The sequence below is a fragment of the Brachypodium distachyon genome, chromosome 2 (assembly GCF_000005505.3).
Source record: "Brachypodium distachyon strain Bd21 chromosome 2, Brachypodium_distachyon_v3.0, whole genome shotgun sequence".
Taxonomy (NCBI): Eukaryota; Viridiplantae; Streptophyta; class Magnoliopsida; order Poales; family Poaceae; genus Brachypodium; species Brachypodium distachyon.
The window spans coordinates 27,098,795-27,118,305 of record NC_016132.3 but is presented as its reverse complement, the minus strand read 5'-3'; the positions used below and the strand labels follow the sequence as shown (position 1 = coordinate 27,118,305).

The 19,511-nt window shown below is 40.7% G+C and overlaps 2 protein-coding genes across 10 annotated transcripts; both read right to left on the bottom strand.

Annotated features, from left to right (window-relative positions):
- Positions 1 to 801: 801 nt before the first annotated feature.
- On the bottom strand, positions 802 to 6,768 carry LOC104582700. 9 transcript variants are annotated; one of them, XM_010233200.3, is made up of 14 exons: positions 5,964 to 6,660; positions 5,677 to 5,866; positions 5,386 to 5,457; positions 4,792 to 4,844; positions 4,166 to 4,240; positions 3,996 to 4,091; positions 3,814 to 3,909; positions 3,632 to 3,727; positions 3,460 to 3,531; positions 3,278 to 3,373; positions 3,096 to 3,191; positions 2,911 to 3,006; positions 1,642 to 1,836; positions 802 to 1,566 (listed from the first exon to the last, which is right to left on the bottom strand). In XM_010233200.3, the coding sequence occupies exons 2-14, from the start codon at positions 5,853 to 5,855 to the stop codon at positions 1,061 to 1,063; spliced, it is 1,728 nt and encodes a 575-aa protein (XP_010231502.1). In that variant the 5' UTR covers positions 5,856 to 5,866; positions 5,964 to 6,660; the 3' UTR covers positions 802 to 1,060. The 9 variants fall into 9 exon arrangements, with proteins under 9 accessions (XP_010231502.1, XP_014753719.1, XP_014753718.1 ...); XM_014898233.2 differs by lacking the exon at positions 5,964 to 6,660 and adding an exon at positions 4,930 to 5,146 and having other exon boundaries at positions 4,513 to 4,844; positions 5,677 to 5,744; XM_014898232.2 differs by lacking the exon at positions 5,964 to 6,660 and adding an exon at positions 4,930 to 5,146 and having other exon boundaries at positions 5,677 to 5,744.
- Positions 6,769 to 14,194: 7,426 nt separating this feature from the next.
- On the bottom strand, positions 14,195 to 17,695 carry LOC100831630. The gene is made up of 4 exons (XM_010234960.1): positions 16,336 to 17,695; positions 15,377 to 15,521; positions 15,043 to 15,130; positions 14,195 to 14,386 (listed from the first exon to the last, which is right to left on the bottom strand). Exons 1-4 carry the CDS (start codon positions 17,693 to 17,695, stop codon positions 14,195 to 14,197), a joined length of 1,785 nt encoding a protein of 594 aa, XP_010233262.1.
- Positions 17,696 to 19,511: the final 1,816 nt, after the last annotated feature.

The window sequence follows — 19,511 nt, the reverse complement described above, 5'->3', positions numbered from 1 at the left end:
GTACGAGACCAATTAGGTATGGCGGATTTCCTTGGTCCCAACTTCCAATACGGTAAGACACAGAGGAATATCCAGTTTTTCACCCAAATGGAAGCTTTTTTAGAGGAGATAGATTATATTATACAGTACTATTTTCTAATGCCTAAACTCTCTGTTTTTTAGACGGTTGATGCAATCATCGATGCTGCTGGCTGTTGACATGTATCTATCGTCTATCACTAAAGGATAATCCGTAACGTTAGATTTGATCTGTTGTGGGTTGCAGGATAATGCCGAGGTTAATTAACACACTTATAAAATGGAATGTAAGAATGACGACCTTAGAAACAAGGAAAATAGAAAAACTGAAAGTACAGATGGGTTTTCTTCATCAAGAAAAGGACAGCAATACGGCACGGTGTGCGCATCATCATTGACTTAAGAAGCGACCCTGCATATTGGAACCTGCTGCAGACAGAATGTGCATTGGAGGGGCATGCATGCACACAGAACCGCAAAAATCCTAGTATACGAGATAGTATAGCATTAAATTCCCAACACAAGTAGAATTCTAGCACCAATGGTCCAGAAGAAGCACGAAAGATGTGCATCCCAGCTCTAGTATCCTGTAGGCAAAAACTTGGATACTGGTGGATAGAATAACCCCACAAAAGATGATGATCACCTGTTAACTGAAATCATTTCTTTTCATATACTCCCTGTATTTGTATAAGAATCTATACAAAACCAAGTCACTTATTTTGGTACGGAGGGAGTAGCATGTATCAGCATATGGTCTTATACAGGTATGAACATCAGAACTATATAGGTAAACAATTCATTGACAAGTATTTAACATTCATGCATATGTGTCAGTAGCACGTCAGATGCTGTAAAAATGTTAATGTATCTACACTTGAGGACTGCTCCTACTTGACTCTATCTACACTCAATGACGAAAGGTTATAGTTGCCATTTACACCATGTACCGTTTGTGTTTCTCCTACTGAGACTGAGTAGCCGGTGAATCATTTTCCAGCTAGAGTAACTAACCTCACTCATCTAGATAGCCACTACCTATCTATAAGAAAGTGGAAAGCCAATCCGGAGGATCTTTGAAGACCATGTTGGACACCTTTTTGTGCAAAGCATATAGTGCCAATTGACGAGCAGCTTGATTGGATTCTTCCGAAATTCTCTGGGCCATGAAATGTATGGTTTTCAGGCTCAGTAATTCATTCAACTGTTCAACATCTGGGGGTTTATTCTGAGAGGCGCATAGCCCATCGAGCAGATAGATCAGATGAGACTCCAGCAAAATAGTAGTTGGTTGATAGGACAGAGCAATTTTGATCCCTTCGCAACAAGCAGCTGCAAAAAGAAGATCTGGCTCTGTGCGCATTATCGGAGCAAAAGATCTTGCAGTGATGAATTTTGCCGTGCTGCCATCCCTAATTAAAACCCCTACAGCACTCCTAGTTCCATCCTGTGCAACCAAAGAAGCGACGTTCAACCTGAGGATCCTAGTGTTTAGCTCGTCTACTTCTGAAGTTTTCTTTCCTTTGATAGCCACTGTAGGCGGCAGCACTGCAACAATGACAGAGTTTCATGCATAAGTAGTTTTCATTCCATTTAAAACACAAGCTTTAAAAGAGATCTCACCTTCTCTATTCTGCATCAGCATCTGTTGAGTGAATTGCTCTGACCCTGAGTGGCACAGAGATTGTACTCCGACTGCAGGTGTACCTTGGTTGTTCTGTTGTAGCTCCTGTGGAGAGATAATATTCTGCATCAACTCCTGGGGAGCCATTTGCTCTGATACAGGTCTACCCGGAGATTGTTCTGCAAATGCTTGTGCTGGAGCAAAAGAACCAACAGACAAAATGTTAGAGAAAGATACCTTCCAAATTTTTGCAGCGATATAATTGATTTCATCTTCTCGTTGAAATATTATCTCATGGCCATGGGAGAGAGTATTGCCAGAAAAAAACTAAAGAAACTTTGTCTGGTCCTGTGCCTGTGATCTCATAGGATGCATTTTTACTGTTGCTTGACATTCTGTATATTCAACTAGAAAAGATAGATAAAGAAATAGTGTATATCTGAACATAAACTCATAATTCCTGTAGATTGAACATGACTGAAATTAGAGCAAGGTTGAATAAAAGTGCTTAGATAGTAATTAGGTGTCTACATATATTTGGTAAAATAGATTCACTTTGTTGTATAGCATACATGCCCAATTGCTTATCCACTCTTTCAGTTAAGTAAGCAGATGGTAAAACCGTAGAATAGTACTCCCTCTGTTCCATAATTCTGGTCAAAATATTACATGTATTTAGATGACTTTTAGGATAGATACATCCATATTGGGCAAATTTGAGACAAGAATTACGGAACGGAGGGAGTAGCAAGTTCCATCTTGTTAATCCCAAACATCCCAGGCTAGATAGCAAAAGGTCGTACTTCAATCATTAGTTGGCAATATTTTCAGTATATATCATTTACAAATAAACAAGTAGTGACAAATATTTCCTTGTCATGTCAAGATTTCAAGACAACAGACTTGTGACTTACTATGGTAGTACAAAGCAAGCAACTCTTGTCACTTATTTTAACAAGCAAAACTTACAAGTCATCAGAACTCCATTGTTTCATTGTTAATTCGTATGTCAAGAAGAAGTGACATGACAAACTAATGATGTAAATGGGGCAAGAAAACAGGAATTGTTAAGGAAGTCTAGAATTATCCCGCAATGAAACATATGCCGAAGCATGAGTTGTTGAGTTAAAAGAAGATATTTCATCAAGTATTCCAGCACGTCTGTTAAAAAAATATTGGTCACTACACGTGAGACATGACGATCCGTGTAGATAAATACTACTTAAGTGGCAAAAATGTAGATACAAAAACGTGGAACATATACTAACCACCATTCGAGTTTGCCTGCAGTGGAGGAAATGTTGCAGTGTGAATCCTTGATCTAGAAGCAGACAACTGAGTATGCATTGTACCATGTCTGAGCACTACACATGAGACAAGATGATTAGTGTAAATACATACAAGTCGTAACCTAAAACAACCTACAGTAAACAAATTGTAAGAACTGACTAACCATCATTAGAATATTCATGCATTGGAGGAAACGTTGCAGCAGGAATCATTGAGCTAGGAGCAGATGACTGATTAAGCATTGCAGCATGTCTGTAATCTGCACACATGAGACTCGATGATCAGTGTAAAGACATACTAAAGCAACAAAATCGTATAGCAAGGAAAGGGAAAGCATTTACTTACCAACATTAGAATTTGCTTGAATAGGAGGAAACATTGCAGCAGGAATTCCTGAGCTAGGAGCAGATAACTGAGTACGCATTGCAGCATGTCTGTACTCTGAACAGATGAGACTTGATGATTAGTGTAAAGGAACACTAAAGCGACAAGATTGTACAGCAAAAAAAAGGAAAGTATTTACTTACCAACATTAGAATTTGCTTGAGTAGGAGGAAACATTGCAGCGGGAATTCTTGAGCTAGAAGCAGATAAGAGCACTGCAAACATGAAAGAAGATGATTAGTGTAACGATTGACTTCAGTTTTTAACTTTTAAGTGAAGAAAATGTACAGAAAACAAAAGCAACAATTGACTAACCATCATTACTATTTCCATGCATTGGAGGAAACGTTGCAGCAGGAGTCCTTAAGCCAGAAGTCGATAACTGATTGACCGTTGTAACATGTCTGTAATCTGCACAAATGAAACTTGATGATTAATGTAAAGGCATACGGAAGTGACAAAATTGTATAGTAATCAAACAGGAGGCATTTACTTACCAACATTAGAATTTGCCTGCTTTGGAGGAAATGTTGCAGCAGGAATTTGTGAGCTAGAAGCAAATAACTGATTGACCATTGTAGCATGTCTGTAATCTGCACACATGAGACTTGATGATTAATGTAAAGGCATACGGAAGTGACAAAATTGTGTAGTAATCAAACAGGAGGCATTTACTTACCAACATTAGAATTTGCCTGCTTTGGAGGAAATGTTGCAGCAGGAGTTTGTGAGCTAGAAGCAGATAACTGATTAAGCGAGGCAGAATGTCTGAGCTCTGCACACATGTGACATGATGGTTAGTAGAAATACACAGTTCAGACAGAGGTTAAACACCGAATTTAGCTATACCACTACTATCAGGTTCGTGGGTTGCCAGCATATTTCTAGAATATGAACTTGAATTGGGCCGTTGCATATAATGACCTGCAAAAGGACGACATAGATCATCCACCATAGAAACACATACATCCATTCACCTGGATCTATTTATAATTGAATACGAGTAAATATTAGATGCATGACGACGAGCAGTAACGACAAATCTAGTCAAGCAGTAGTATACAAGTAGATAGGAGTATTGACTGCAGAATACTTGGTGAACTAAAGTTGGTAAACTTAGTTCGTAATAACAAATGTTAATCCTATTTCAGAAATCTTTACAGTAGTTAATAAGAGTTCGAGAAATAATGAATTACCTGAAAGATATTGTGACCAAGAACTACATGTTTAATCTTGATAATCATGGCAGTAGAAAAAATAATCCTTGTGACTATCATCTTGATCATATATGTACAGTCATACATTCACAACAAATACAGTAGTGTGAAGGTAATCTTAAAAAAAGGGAAAAAAGAAAAGGCTGTCTATGAGTCATCAACTTGTAATTCTGAAAATCGTCAGGTAAATCTGTAAATGGCATTCACCAAAATGCTCAATAACATTGAAAAGGATTTGTTAAAGTTAAGGCGCTAAACCTGCATCTGAAGTAAGATTTGGTGGATTCCTAGCCATCTGAGGTGCACAAAGTCTGCAAACGATAGAAATTTTGTATAACTTTTATGCAGGGATAATAAGCTCAATTAATAAAATACCCAGCTAGTTGAATAGCATACCCAACATTTAAGAAGCAACACAGACATCATTCTTTTGTAAAATAGAAGGTGGTTTCATGTTTTCCCAATGTGATGATGCCTCGCCAACGTAAAGAACTTCCATGAATGAATCCCATAAAAGATGTTCTTGTAACACAGGACTAAACCAAACCTTTGAACCAAAGAACGACACTGAACAGAAACTAAAAGAAGCATGCGTTCCAGTAGTGAAAAATTTCTGCACAGGAGATTAAAGAAAATGAACCACGTGCTCGATACATTGTAACTCATTCCGACTAAACCATTACATCAGCAACAAAACTGCAGCGGAGACCATATGGAATTAACTAGAGCAGCCTAACATAAGATATTTAAGACCGTTTCTTAGGGTAGAAATATCGAACAGATTGCGGGTGGGATGGTGGGAACTCGACATGAACAAGAAGAACGAGTCCCTGCAAAAATTGAAGTACTAACCTGCTATTTGTTGCCTCAAACCGAGCGAATCGCGCACAATGCAGGATCCACGAGTCCTCGTCCCCCGACGATCTAGTGGAGGAAGAGAAAAGAAAACCATCGCAAGCAAGGACGCGACCAATTAGTCCCAGAGGAAGCGCGAGATCAGTAGTTGAGAAAAATCAGAGCGAGAATGGCAAGAATCAGGGCAAGAAGGCGACCGACTAGGCCCCGGAGAAGGGAAACAGGAAACATTGCAAGAATCAGAACAAGAACTGGACCGATTAAGCGAGATGGCACCAACAACCGCACCTTGGCTGCATCGACATGATCGCGGCATGGCGAACCTTGAGGCAGTGCGCGTCACCGGATGCTCCGGGGATGGTATCCAAATATTGAAAGAGGTCATCTGGCCTGCGGCTGTTGATGAGCTCGAAGACGTAGTCCGGGTCGAGATGGCGGGGCCTGTAGTCGGAACCTAAGGAGCCCATCACCTGTACGCCTGCGCGCGCGAACAGAGAACCCGGAGTAACCAAGAGAGAAGGGAATGGAGAAGCAGCGGGGACGGAAGAACAATGGTGGAGCAGAGAGAAGCTTACTTCAATGGCGGTGGTCGGCGGTTTCTAGGCGAGAGAGGTAAAAGGGGGAGGTTGTGAGGTCGGTGGGCGAGGAGAAGCCAAAATGGGGGCGCGCGGCGACGCAACACCAGGTCTCTCCCCTCTTGTAGGCACGGGTTGGAATAGACGCGAGCCGAGCTGAGCCGAGCCGATCCTTCCGAAAACTCGTTAGTTCCCGAGCCGAGCCGGACCAAGCCTTCCGAAAACAGGCTCCTTTTCGCCAGCTCGGTGTAGCTCGCTAGCCCGACGACGACATGAGGATCTCCGCAGTCCGCACGTGCCTCAGCCTGTGCGACATGAGGATCTCGAGGCGGCGGCCGCGGCGGCGCGCTCGTGCCCCGTGACCCCCGTCGAGTTCGACCGCGGCAGTGCCTGCCGCCCGGCATCCTCTCGCGAGCACGATCATGCTCCTGGTCTCATCCTCCTCCTCGCTGCGGCTGACGTCGTGAACAGGCGGCGAGTCGGGAGGCGACGCCGCCGCAAGGCGGCGGAGGCTGCAGCAGCTCCCATGGATCCGGCGGCGCGGCTGAGCGGGCACGTGACGTGCTTCTCGAGCCAGCCAGAGGCCTAGGGCAGGAGGTGTCTGGGGATTAAACAGAGTGGAGGTGTCTGGAACTCTGGATAGGCCAATGGGCTGCAGTGTAGAGTCAAGGAGTAAAAAGAGAAAAGAATGGGTTTACGGTTTATCTTTACTCGTCGCCTTTAAGACAACGCCCTTAAGACAAATCATTCGAGACTTTTCATCACTCGTTGATTCTGCACAAATCATTGAGACGAAAACGATTATGGATTATATAATCTAAGATAAATAATAGCACATCATTCTTTTTACTCCCTCCGTTCTTTAAAAGAGATCATATTAATTTTCATTAAGACAAGGATCTGACCATAAATTACTATGTTAAGGTGTGATTTATATGACATAAAATTTATGTCGCTAGATTCGTTATCAAAAATATTTCATAATACTTGTGGTTTCATGTCATATAAATCACACATTAGCATAATAATTTATGATCAAAGTCTTGTCTTATCGAAACCTAATATGCCCTGTTTCAAGTAATGGAGAGAGTAACATATGTTGTTTTTTAGTCCATAGCAACGCACATGTATTGTGCTGGTCTTCTATAATCCGTAAGAGAGAAAAGAAGGTGTCTGGATAGGCCTAATGTGGAACACATGTATCGGCGACAGTTGGTCAAGCAATGTGCCATCTTGCATAATTCGGGAGCTAGCTGTATAATTCAAGCATCCTCATCATAATGTATGTTAAATTTTCTTCGCACTTCGGCCTATCGAAAGAAAACAGTTCTAGATCTAAAACTCATCTTTTGCGGCAATTGAATTTCCGCCATGACCCTCTAACTTTTTTGACACACTGGCACATACAAAATTGAATCCGTCTAACATGTCAACCCTGACATCCACATCTCGAGGTGCCAATTGAGCGGCAGCTGCCTCATTGTTCAACACCACAACGATAGAGGGCGATCCAACCTCAATGAGACAGAGTGGCTTCTTCGGGAACTAAGAATTTCTCTAGATCCGAGCTATGTGTGCATAAACTAGAAATAAGCAAAATTTGTTACATGACCCAAACTAGTGTAAGAAATCAATATACGTTCCAATAACCAAAACAAATTATAATTGATTATGATGTATAGTATCTAATAACTATATAGCCATTCTAATTTACATCAAGACATTGTAAGGTACTGTAAGATATCATAATAAAAAATGATTATGTTGAATAGCATCTAAAATTTGAACTCTATCTAAGCTATTTATAGATTATAAAACATATACAAATTTGAACCCCATTCACTACAAGGGAAAAGGGTTTTTTTGACAGTGCACTTCTGTCATGTAATGTGCTCTAAGCGTCACGGAAATGATCTTGGTGACAGTATTCGAGCGTCACGCAGAACGTCATGGATTCAGCGTCATAGAATCTCCGGCATGACGGTTTGCATTTCGAGCGTCACTGAATCTGGCACATTACATGACAGTTTCCGAGAGCGTCATATATTGTAGTAGTCCGTGACACTCTATGTTCGTCTTGGATGTGTTGAAATTAGGTCATGAATGAGAATATTCGATGACACAAATATGGTTGGGTGTCATATATTTGATTAGACCATGACGTTTTAGAACAATGCCAAAAGTGTATGATCCCAATTTGTGTGACGTTTCCTGGCTGTCATGGTATGAAATTCAGATTATTTGATTTACATCGCAATTTAAATTCAAATAGCTGAAATATTTATAGAATATGATCTCACAGCATATTCATATCCAGAGCAGTAATTTCATGACATGTATCCAAAACAGTAATTTTTAATATAATGCAAACTCATATCCAGATCAAACAATACTTTCACTGAATTAAATATCACAAAGCATCAATAAGTCTGATGCCATCATCAATTAACACAACTTGCACCCAATGGAAAATAGAACCTGAACTAAGTTCACATCACAGAAGTACTATTATTAAGACAACCTAAGAACCAAAAGATAGCTACTGGCATAATACTATACTCTGCAACCCAAAAGAACCATTTCAGATCTGAACACACAATCAAGTGCTATTGATCTCAGATTTCGGCTATGGGTTTGGTATTGCACTTGAGGTTGCTGAAGCTTGAGCCTGTTGCCTTAAGAGATATCCCAGAACTGCATCCATTTCTTGTTGCTTCTTTTCCAAAGCACCATTTTTCTCTTGCTGGCTATTTTTCATATTTTCAATTTCTTCTTGATGCTTCTTTCTGATTTCTTCTAGCTCTTCCTGTTGTCTTCTTCTTAAATCTTCAATCTCCATTTGTTGTGTTTGAAGCCTTGAGCTGAACTGCTCCTGCTGCCTTTCCTGTGCCTCTCCTGCATCCCTCTCTTGTGTGTGCAACCTTTCTTGTAGCTCCTGTATTTTCCTTGCTGAAGCAGTGGGAGGCCTCCTCAAGCTTGCTGGGAAACCAAGGTTTGCAAGGAAGGTGCTTGACGAGCTCGTTTCCCTCAGAACTCTGCCACAATTTGAGTGTCACTTTTGGACGTTGCACCATCAGATTGACACTCCATCTGTTTTGCTTGCATAGCAGACTGCAGAATAAAGTAGATCATTTAGAAGTAAAAAATGTCTTCATATCAACCTAACCAAAGTCAGCAGAAACCTCTCTTTTACTTTATGCAAGTACAATAGCAGCAGCACTGCAATGAAATGAACTAATAGATAGTACCAACAGTAGCAGTGCAGAGAAAATAACTTGTAGATAGTAGTAGCACTGCAAAGAAAGTAACCCGTAGATAGTAGTAGCACTGCAAAGAAAGTAACCTGTAGATAGTAGCAGCAGCAACGGCAGTGCCAACACAGCAACAAAATTAAATAATGAATTTATTAGTAGCAACAGCGATGAAGAACACATGCAGAAGCAGCGGCCTCTTTCATTCAAATTAAGTCGGGTGTGACAACTGTTTGTAAACATAATTATGTAAAAGAGAAGAAACTTACATGAGCTACTGCTGCGTTTGCACTCATGGAGCCATCCTTTTTAGTGTGGCTTTCTTTGTAAAAGTCTACGACATCTGGTTCTTCATTGTTGTACTTCGCCTTCTACAAAATATGGGAAATGTACTATTAACTATCTGCACATTCATAAATTGAAATAAGGCAAAGATTGAGAGAATAGAAATATTACAGAAAAGGTGAGGTGGGCCACATAGCTCCTAGACCCAGTACATTGATGTTGCCTCACGCCTTCTCTATTCTGTTTGTTCTTTGCACAAAGTCTCTACATAAAGGATAGATATGCTAAGTAATTACTTCATATAGCGATATAATTATTTCTGCTTGTGGTTTTTGCAGAACAAACCTGGAAATCTGGATTGGACCATCTGTTGCACAATAATTCCCAATTATCTTGGCTCATCTTTGGTGGGACGTTTGCTAATCTTTTATTAGGGGAGACCTTCGTGAAGTAGTCACGCTTTAGCTTGTACCGGTGATTGCGAACACCCTTCTGGATTATCCTAGTGCATACATCTTGTGCAAGTTCACTGTCCTTATCCATGTCAAACTTATTCTGCGAAAGCGAAATGAGATGGAAGTATGTTTAGGGAAAAGTACCGGTTGTATGCGTAAGTAGTAAACACAATCTTGAAATGTGAAGAACTCAAGGAAATAAAGACTTGATCATATGCAAGCATGCTTAGACAGAACAATTACATATATATAAAATTTTGCAGCTCATAATTAAGTAGTTTTGTGTGTTCTCACCGCAACAGACTTAATAGCATTTGGAACTACATTTTTAAGTTCTTTATCTTTGTATTCCTTCCAGTGCCGCACAAGAGGCATATTTTTTCGGATGTGAATACCACACTCAGAACTTAGCTTCGAAGCTTGGTTTGGGTCTGGTGGCCTTGATTTTCCTTCTTTAAATTCAATGTGCATCTTTGCACCACCATTCCTTCTGGAATAGTCCTGCAGACCATGCCCCATAGTTTCTCGACGTCTACCTCTCCTTTTGTTTAGCAAGATGGGCTGTGAATCTACATGACAGGATAGAATATGAAATTGGAGGATACTATACATGGAAATAGCAAGTAAAATTAATTTCCTAGTGCATGCTTATACCTTGTGTTGTTGCTGGAACAATGTCATCACTGATTCCTTGACTATCATTAGCTGGTGTACCCACTGGTGAATTGCTACCTCTAGAATTACAAGGATCAACATGGGACCTGCTTGTAGGACTTGGTCTGGGTTGATGAGGCTGAGCTTCAGTTTGACTGGTTGGGTTGGTCAGCAACAATTTTGCTGTTGATCTTGTAGATCTTGTTGATGTGTGGGTTGCGGTGCTCTTGGATATGTTACGCTTTGTATGAGGTGGCAATCTTGAAGACTTGGCTTTCTGGTAGGACAACGTGACCAGAGATTAATGAACCAATATTAATATTTAAAGATAACACACAACATGTATATTAGCAACAGACAAACTTTCAAAGTGGTGAAATATGCATGTCTATACCACCTTTGCTCTTGGCCTTGCATCTGCATTTGGTTCATCCTCTTCATTTGAATGTTCTTCATCATCAGTTGGATCATAATTAGATGACTGATCAGTGCTATCCTCTTGAACATCTGCATGACGAGGAGTACCATATACAATGCTCCGAGCAAGCTTAGTTATTTCAGGTAAAGTAGGAATGCCCCTTGATGCCATCAGAATGTTGTTTTGCCTCATTCTCTCCCTCCTAGCCAACTCATAGGCAGGTACTTCTTCACTCATTGCAACTGTTCTACAACCAAGATTGTAACTAGGTGAAAATGGGAAGGACTGTCAGACCTAATAGCAATATAGTAGAATTCTAACAGAGATAGTCTAAGAGGTAAGAACAAGAAGGGCTTGAGGATTTATGCATGAGCATGGGTACTGTCAGTACCAACAAGGCAACATATACATGAAAATCTTGTGCAATCCTATTGCAAATCAACCAAATTATCATGAACCCTAGATCATAAACCATAGCCTTTTCGCACAGATAATGAACCAGATAACTTTGCAACCCAATTGAAACTCTGTACAGATGAACAATAGTATTAATTTTGCCCCCAAATCTTGCTGTAAAATTTTTTCGCCCCCAAATCCTTTTCATAGATGATGAACCGTAGCATGCTGTCCACAAAACAAGAACCCTCGATGATGAACCCCATGCTCCCTGAAATCATAAACCCAATTTCGTTGTCCCCATCCCACCCCACCCAGCCCCCAATTGAAACAGCACACATACGAGCAGTACACTTAATTTTGCCCCCAAATCAATAGATGAGGAATCATGGTTGCTGTCCCCGAAACAAAGTCATGAACAAACTTCTTCCCCCACACCGTACAATTTTTCCCCAAAATGGTGAATCCTAACATGCAAATCAAAGTGGGGGAGAGAAGAGACTGCAGTGACCTGATCACAGGGGAGAGCACGACGTCAAGCGCTATGCCGGGGAGGGGGTCTGCCGTCGACTGGCGCTGGCGGCGGCAGGGCCTCAGGTCCAAATTGGATGGAGCGGAGAGAGATCGAGGGAGGTGGGCACAGAGATGGAGAAAGAGGGGATACAAATTTCTTTTATATGGCTGCCTGTATGTACAGCTGACGAGTGGGGACACTCCGCACGGAGTGGAGGGAGCGAAAAATATTTTGACGCAATTGCGCGCGGAATGGGGAAATTGCGCGCGCTCCTAAAAAAATAAAAACTGCTCGTGGAGTGGAAATAAAATTATTTTGGCGGGACCTGTGCAGGGACTTTTTGGATTTTGGAAATACATAAATAAATGGAAAAAAAAACGACCCATTAAAAGATCGGAAATACAACAATATAGATCGACCGATTACAAGATCGGAAATACAACAAAACTTTTTAAAATCTTGGGAGACTTAAAAAAAATGCTTTTTAAACATAGAACATACCAATTGAGATCAGAAAAGTCTTAGAATTGAACATCATTTCTAGTATTCCCTCTGTCCAACAAAGGATGTCTCAACTTTAACTAAATTTAAATGCATCTATACAGTAAGTCATGTCTAGATACATCCAAATTTTGACAAATTTGAGACATCTTTTGTTGGACGGAGGGAGTATGTTGTTTGATCCATGCAGAAAAAGTCTAGATCATGTTGGATAAATATTCACTAAAAAGATCACAGGCTCTTGTATCTAAGAGACATTCAATGAGATTGATCAATTACAAGACAATATACAACAAAACGACTTTTTCGCCAAGATTTTGGACCAATACTGTGAGTTGTTGCAAACAAATTAGATCCTTTTGACCATATTTAGGTTGATCTCTATTTTTTCATGAAAAATTCCAGAAAATGCTTTTTAAACAAAGAGAGTAGCAAATGAGATCAGAGAAGTCTTGGAATTGGAAATCATCTCTAATATGTTGTTTAGTTCACACAGAAAAGTCTGAATCATGTTGGATAAATATTCATTACAAACATCACAGGCTGGCTATGGTATCTAAGAACATTCAGTAAGGATCCATTACAAGACAATATACAACCAAACCTTTTAAAAATCTTGCGAGACCTTTTCACCGAGAGTTTGGACCTATATTGCGAGCTGGTGCAAAAAAAAAAGATCCTTCTGACCATATTTGGGTCGATTCTATTTTCTTTGATGAAAAATGCCCGAAAAATGCTTTCTTAACATAGAAAGTAGCAAATGAGATCATAAAAGTATTAGAATTGGGAATCATCTCTAATATGTTGTTTAATTCACACAAAAAAAAATTAAGTCATCTTGGATAAATATTCATTACAAAAAGTGTGCACTATGTTTAGTTCTCTTTTGCTCCGGTAAAGAGGTAAAATCTGGCGTTCCCTTACTTTGACAACAAAATGTTTACAGCCCAACGGTACAACACGCTATCTCGTCTCGCCCATTGAACTGAGGTTACTGGTTCGACCCCCTGTGCTTACTCATGGACAAGTTTTCAATTTTATTTTACTGCATCGCGGTCCCGCATCAGCTTCTCCTTCCCCGGCGACGTCAGCACCTATGATGCCAAGGGCAGCCACAGGTCAAAAGCCCCCTGCGTCCTCCTCGTTTTCTTTGTGAATCACATTGACAGAAACATTATTTATGCCAAGGTTGAAGCAATTGCTCATAGGAATATCAATAAGCCTGTAACATCCTCCAATAGGAACCTAAGCAAAGCCTGTAATATTCAGTTCAGTTCATATGCAGGAGGAGCTGAGCCGACAACAACCATCACAGGAGCTCTTAGCTTCTCTTGTACACATCTCAACTAGATGGAACTGCAATAGTGCCTTTTAATTTATATTCAGAAACTTTAGTAAAGTAAAGCAGTTCAGTTCAAGAAACTAAAACTGAAACTTTACCAAAATCTATCAACCTACTAACTTTAGTTTCCTAAAACTGAAAGCTGTACATATGCTGTTACAAATTTCACTTGAACCTGATGTTGTACTGAAACTGAAACTTTACTGAAATCAGTTTACTGAAAATTTCCTAAGATGCTAGCCTAGTATTGTGTTGAGAAAATATGTCAACAATTGCCCCAAATTTACTTTTGTAGGAATCTGAAAAGAGAAAGAGAATGCTTGGAAAAATCCAGCAGACAACAATTCATCATTTAAACGTCATATGGCTTACAATCACTACAAAGATCGAATTGTTCGATGTAGATAACTAATCCCTAGTCATCATCACTTTCATGCTCTGAATTGTTTGCTTCCTCACCATCACCAGCAGCTTCATCATCATCACTGCTGCTGATTTCTTCATGCTCAGTAGCCCCTACATCATCCATTGTTTGACCATCAGCATCACTTGTAGCTTCATCATCAGGATCAGATCGTTGTTCGTCATTTACTTCTCCTTCGACATCCTGCACAATAAAATTTGACGAGGAGTTGTCTTCCTGATATGCATCTTGGTTCCCTTGATCAATATCTTTGCCATTTTCGCTTTCGGGAACATGATAGACATGTCTAAGTGTGTACGTCTGCAACACTTTCCAACTTTTACCAAACCTTGTGTCATCCATGTAAAACACTGTTTTTGCTTGGCTTGCCAAAATGAATGGGTCATTCTTGCAGATGCAGAGGTATTAACACTTTTAAAATAGCCATCATCTCTCAAGCCATTTTTCTTTGTATCAAGATCAAACCAATCACACCGGAACAGAAATACCGATCTATCGCCATGCTTGTTTTTCAGGTACTGCAACTCAAGAACCTACTTTAGCACACCGTAGTACTCCTTCTCTACACCATTATGATCCGGTGCAATGGTTAGGATCCCAGAATTTTGAGTTCTTCTGTTTTTCTCATGATCCACAGTATGGAACCTCACACCATTGACATTGCAGGCAGAGTGGACAAGCACACGCTCGTCTGGTCCAAACGCAAGTGAGTGTAAATCATCAGAAACCTCCGGATCTCCCTGAGAATATAATTTTTCAATCTGTTCCAAAATGGTACCGTGTTACTTATGCACAAGTTAATAATTTAGAATAATTACTTCATGCAAAAAATAACATACATGCTTCCGAAACCAGCGAGGGAACTCCTTCTCAACCGTCTCGTCAATGTTATTGACACCCCTGCTTAGTAGTTCTTCTCGGCAAACACTACAAAAACACAAAAAAAAAATTACATATCATTTACGAATGCTACGGTATTTTGCAGTATTGACAAAAACCAGGGGCGTTTAGCAGTCGCAGCTTTTGTTTCGAATTATATAAATTTAGCAACCGTAGTACTCTCATAATACTTAAAAAAAACTGAGCTACCAAACGGACATACTTCTGTGCAAGATGGAAAAGGGAACTTACTTAACATACTTCTGTTCTTCGGTACAGTTGTCAATAACATACCATACCATTTTTTCATATTCCTTTTCAAAATATTTGAGTCTGCAAGCCCCAAAGGCTTTTGCAGCAACTGAAAAAACTGGTAATTCAGCAGGATCAACAACTCTCTTCCCATCCCTGTTCCTTTCATCTTTGTTAAATCTTGTTTCTACATCATCATTCAAAAATCTGGAGCAATAGATCATGCATTCGTCCACGACGTAGGTCTCTGCAATTGACCCTTCCGGTCTTGCTTTGTTTCTCACCGTTCCCTTTAGGTAACCAAGTCTACGCTCCACCGGGTACATCCAGCCATAATGGACAGGGCCCCTTTGAATTGCCTCGTCGGGTAGGTGAACTGCTAGATGAACCATAACATCAAAGAAAGCAGGGGGAAAAATCTTCTCAAGCTTGCAAAGGATGAGTGGAATTTTATCTTTCAATCGATGCAATACATCAAGCCTAAGAGTTTTGGAGCACAACTGTTTAAAAAAATTCCCCAGTTCAGTAATAGCTTCATAGATGTCTTGTCTCACAAGCCCTCTAAGCCCAGCTGGTAGGACACGCTGCAGCAGTATATGGCAGTCATGGGTCTTTAAATCATGTACTTTACATGCATCAAGATCCACACATCTTGCTAGGTTAGCAGCATACCCATCTGGAAATTTCACATTGACCAAAAACTGACACAACTTCTTCTTATTTTCCTTACTCAGCGTGTAGCAAGCAGCAAGCAGGTGGCTTCTCAAATCCTCCCTTTCCATCTGTTCTCATGTGCAACTTTTTCCTTATTCGCAAATCTTCCAAATCTTTCCTAGCATTTGTGGTATCCTTCGATTTTTTATCAATCTCAAGAAGGGTACCAAGGATATTATCACATATATTCTTCTCAATGTGCATTACATCAAGGTTGTGTGGTAACTTGAGTTTTGACCAATATGGCAGGTCATAAAAGCTCACTTTTTGACTCCAGTTTGGTGTACCTTTCTCTGCGCGTTTTCGCTTCTTAAAATCTGGATGCTTCCCAGGTTTGTAGTCTTCAACTTTCCCTAACTTCTCCATCACTTCTTCAATTGTGAATTTCCTAGGTGGCCCTCTTCTCTCAGCCTTCCCATTGAAAAGTTTGCTTGTCCTAAAATGATGGTTAGTGGGAAGGAACCTTCGATGCCCAACATATCCAAATTTGTTTCTCAATGACTGCGAGCAAGGGTTCTCATCGCAATGCACACAAGCATAAAACCCTTTTGTGCTACGCCCTGATATAGTGGCAAGTCCTGGATAGTCATGGATGGACCAAAGAATTGCAGCATGGAGAGGAAATCTTTTTCCTGTCAACGCATCAAACGTGTCTACACCTTCCCAAAGCTTCTTCATATCTGCCATCAGTGGCTTCATGTAAACATGAAAATCTTTTCCAGGTGATTTTCTTCCAGGAATAAGCAAAGCCATCATGAAATTGGATTGGTCCATACACATCCAAGGAGGGAAATTGTATGGAATCACAAAAACAGGCCACATACTGTATGAACTACCCATTCCAAAAGGGTTGAACCCATCTGTGGCAATACCTAGCTTCAAGTTGCGTGGATCTCTAGCAAACCAACCATACTCACTGTCAAATCCTTTCCAAGCTTCACCGTCGGCCGGGTGCCTCATAACATCTTTATCAACAACCCTCTTCACCTTATGCCACATAGCCATTTCTGCAAGAAACTTTGACGCGAAGAACCTTTGAAGCCTTGGAATAATAGGAAAGTATCGGAGCACCTTCTGAGGAACTTTCTTCTTACCATGCGTGTCTTTCCATCTTGATGTCCCACAAGTTGGACAATGATCGTGATTTGCATATTCCCCCCAAAATAATTCACACTCATACTTGCAAACATGGATTATCTCATAATCCAGTCCAACATCACGAAGCACACTCTTAGCTTCACTGTATGATTTTGGCACCAAATTTCCATTAGGACGTGCCAGATTGAACAGCTTAAGGAACCCATCAAATGCTGCATTTGTTACCCGGTTGTAGGACTTCACATGGAGAAGCTTGATAATGAATGACAACCGAGTGAAGTTTGTGCATCCATCATAAAGCTCTTTCTTTGCTTCTTCCATCAGATTTGCAAATAGGTTAGGCTGACCATCAGCTTGCCTTCCAGATCTGTACAAGTCATCTAACAAATTTGAAATATCATCACGATTTCCTTGATCGTATCCATCATCATCTGATTGATATCCAGCATCCTCAAAATTATGACCATCAGCATCCTCCTCAAAATTATGACCTTCATCATTAATCAACTCTTCCCCATGATGGACCCACCTTGTGTATCTGCTGTCCATACCATTACAGAGTATGTGTTCCCTCACCTCCGATTGGCTGAGGCTTTCTAGATTGAGGCAGTGACGGCATGGGCACAATATGTCATCAGTTTTGTTGAAGTGTTGCTGAACGCATGACATAAACTGGTCAACACTGTTTAGGTATGGTGTGCTGAACTTTTTCCCATGTATCCAACTTCTATCCATTATCTACATTAAGAAATATCACAGAATTAATAAGGGACAGTTTACCTAGCTGTTACAAACATAAAACAAATATGTTCTTTCATCTAAAGAATCAACTTGTAGAAGCTGAAATAAGCATCAGAGAATCAACTAAAAGCTACACACTTTACTGCTCCTTAGTTATTGTTTTAAGGCAATTATACTTCCATTTTTCTTCAAGTGATTGATACAAATATTTATTGTAAGTGATTGATATAAATATAACAACTTGACACCTGGGTAATAGGCAACAATATTTTTCTAAAAGTTCATAGCACACGTATGCATGTCTCAATTTGAAGAGCTGAACTAAAAAAATTGGGCAAGGCATAAACCACATTTCTGTGCAAATACAAGAAATATATCAATTAATCATGGGTCATGAATCGAATGACCTGTTCCAAATTATATCTTGCATGGTGGGCACAATATTTAGTCTTCGTATATGTATCTTGTCATGCAACTTAAATTGCTATTAATTTATCACTAGAATTTATTCCCAGTTAATTTATTTATATCTTATCTTTCTGTTGGCTTTCTTTGCAGGTAAATGTTCGCCAGGATTTTTTAAGTTACACAACAGAAGGTAGTAAGGAAAAACATCAAGAGTAATGATGATACGGAGCTCCTGTGCCATTATCCACATGAACAGTAGCTAGATTCCAACTAGTTACAAGAAAATGTTAAGAATTTTACATGTTTGACCATTGCACTGTGTATCCTTTTTATTAACGTACAGCTCAATTGTATACTGTAAACTACAGTTGCTCTTCAGGAATAAAGAGAAAAATTTCTAGTCAAGAACAGAGGAGAGCCAAATTCCTATAAGAACACAAAGACAATCAAACTTATCTACCGAATTGACCAGTGCTGCCAATTTCATTCAGAAATTTATGAATGTGTGGTGTACACACACACACTTATGAATGGAGCTCTGACGCACCTGGTCGCCGTGCCCCCTCACAGCAGCCCCTTTCACCTTGCTTCTTTCTCCGCGCACAACCCTCCCCTCCGCTTCCAGCCAAGCCTGGCCTCCTTTCCTCGCCCCGCCGCGTGCAGCCGACCGTCGCCTCCTCTCACTGCAGCGCTGCCCCGCCGAGTGCAGCCGAGGGCCTCCCCACGGCCCCGCCCCGCCGCGCACAGCCCTGGGCCGCGCCTCCCCACCCCGCCGCGCACAGCCGAGGTCCTCCCCTCGCCACGCCCTTCACCAGTTCCCCTCCCCCGGTAGCTGGATCTGTACGAGACAGGAGAAAGGGATTTCTCTTGGACAGCAGGACGTGGGAGAGAGGTAATTGAAGACGAGAACAATTTGGTGATCAAAGACGGGATTGATTTGGTCAAAAGATCGTTAAGATCAATGACCAGGCCGATACTGTCGTGCATTAGACCAAAACCGTCACCTAAATACACACTGCATTCTCAGCCCTGGCCGAGATAAACTATGACGGTCAGCGCAAACATAAGTACGACAGTTTGTCCAATAACGTCACATGTCGTGTGGGCCCCACTTGACTAATTAGACGCCATGTCCAGAGCGTCACCTATTCTCTATTTCTATGACGGTAAAGCCAAGTGTCAAGAGGATTTTTGTCATGAAATACGGTTTCTCTTG

Excerpts from the sequence above, each read along its gene's own strand:
- LOC100831630 (XM_010234960.1), bottom strand. The coding sequence starts at position 17,695 with ATGGACAGCAGATACACAAGGTGGGTCCATCATGGGGAAGAGTTGATT. Across the intron at positions 15,131-15,376 it reads GAATATGAAAAAATGGTATG|TGTTTGCCGAGAAGAACTAC; the intron begins GTATGTTATTGA and ends GTGTTTTTGTAG. Across the intron at positions 14,387-15,042 it reads CTCGCTGGTTTCGGAAGCAT|GATGTCGAAGGAGAAGTAAA; the intron begins GTATGTTATTTT and ends TTTATTGTGCAG.
- LOC104582700 (XM_010233200.3), bottom strand. The coding sequence starts at position 5,855 with ATGGGCTCCTTAGGTTCCGACTACAGGCCCCGCCATCTCGACCCGGAC. Across the intron at positions 4,241-4,791 it reads AAATCTTACTTCAGATGCAG|GTCATTATATGCAACGGCCC; the intron begins GTTTAGCGCCTT and ends GTCCTTTTGCAG. Across the intron at positions 3,374-3,459 it reads TCAAGCAAATTCTAATGTTG|AGTACAGACATGCTGCAATG; the intron begins GTAAGTAAATAC and ends TCATCTGTTCAG.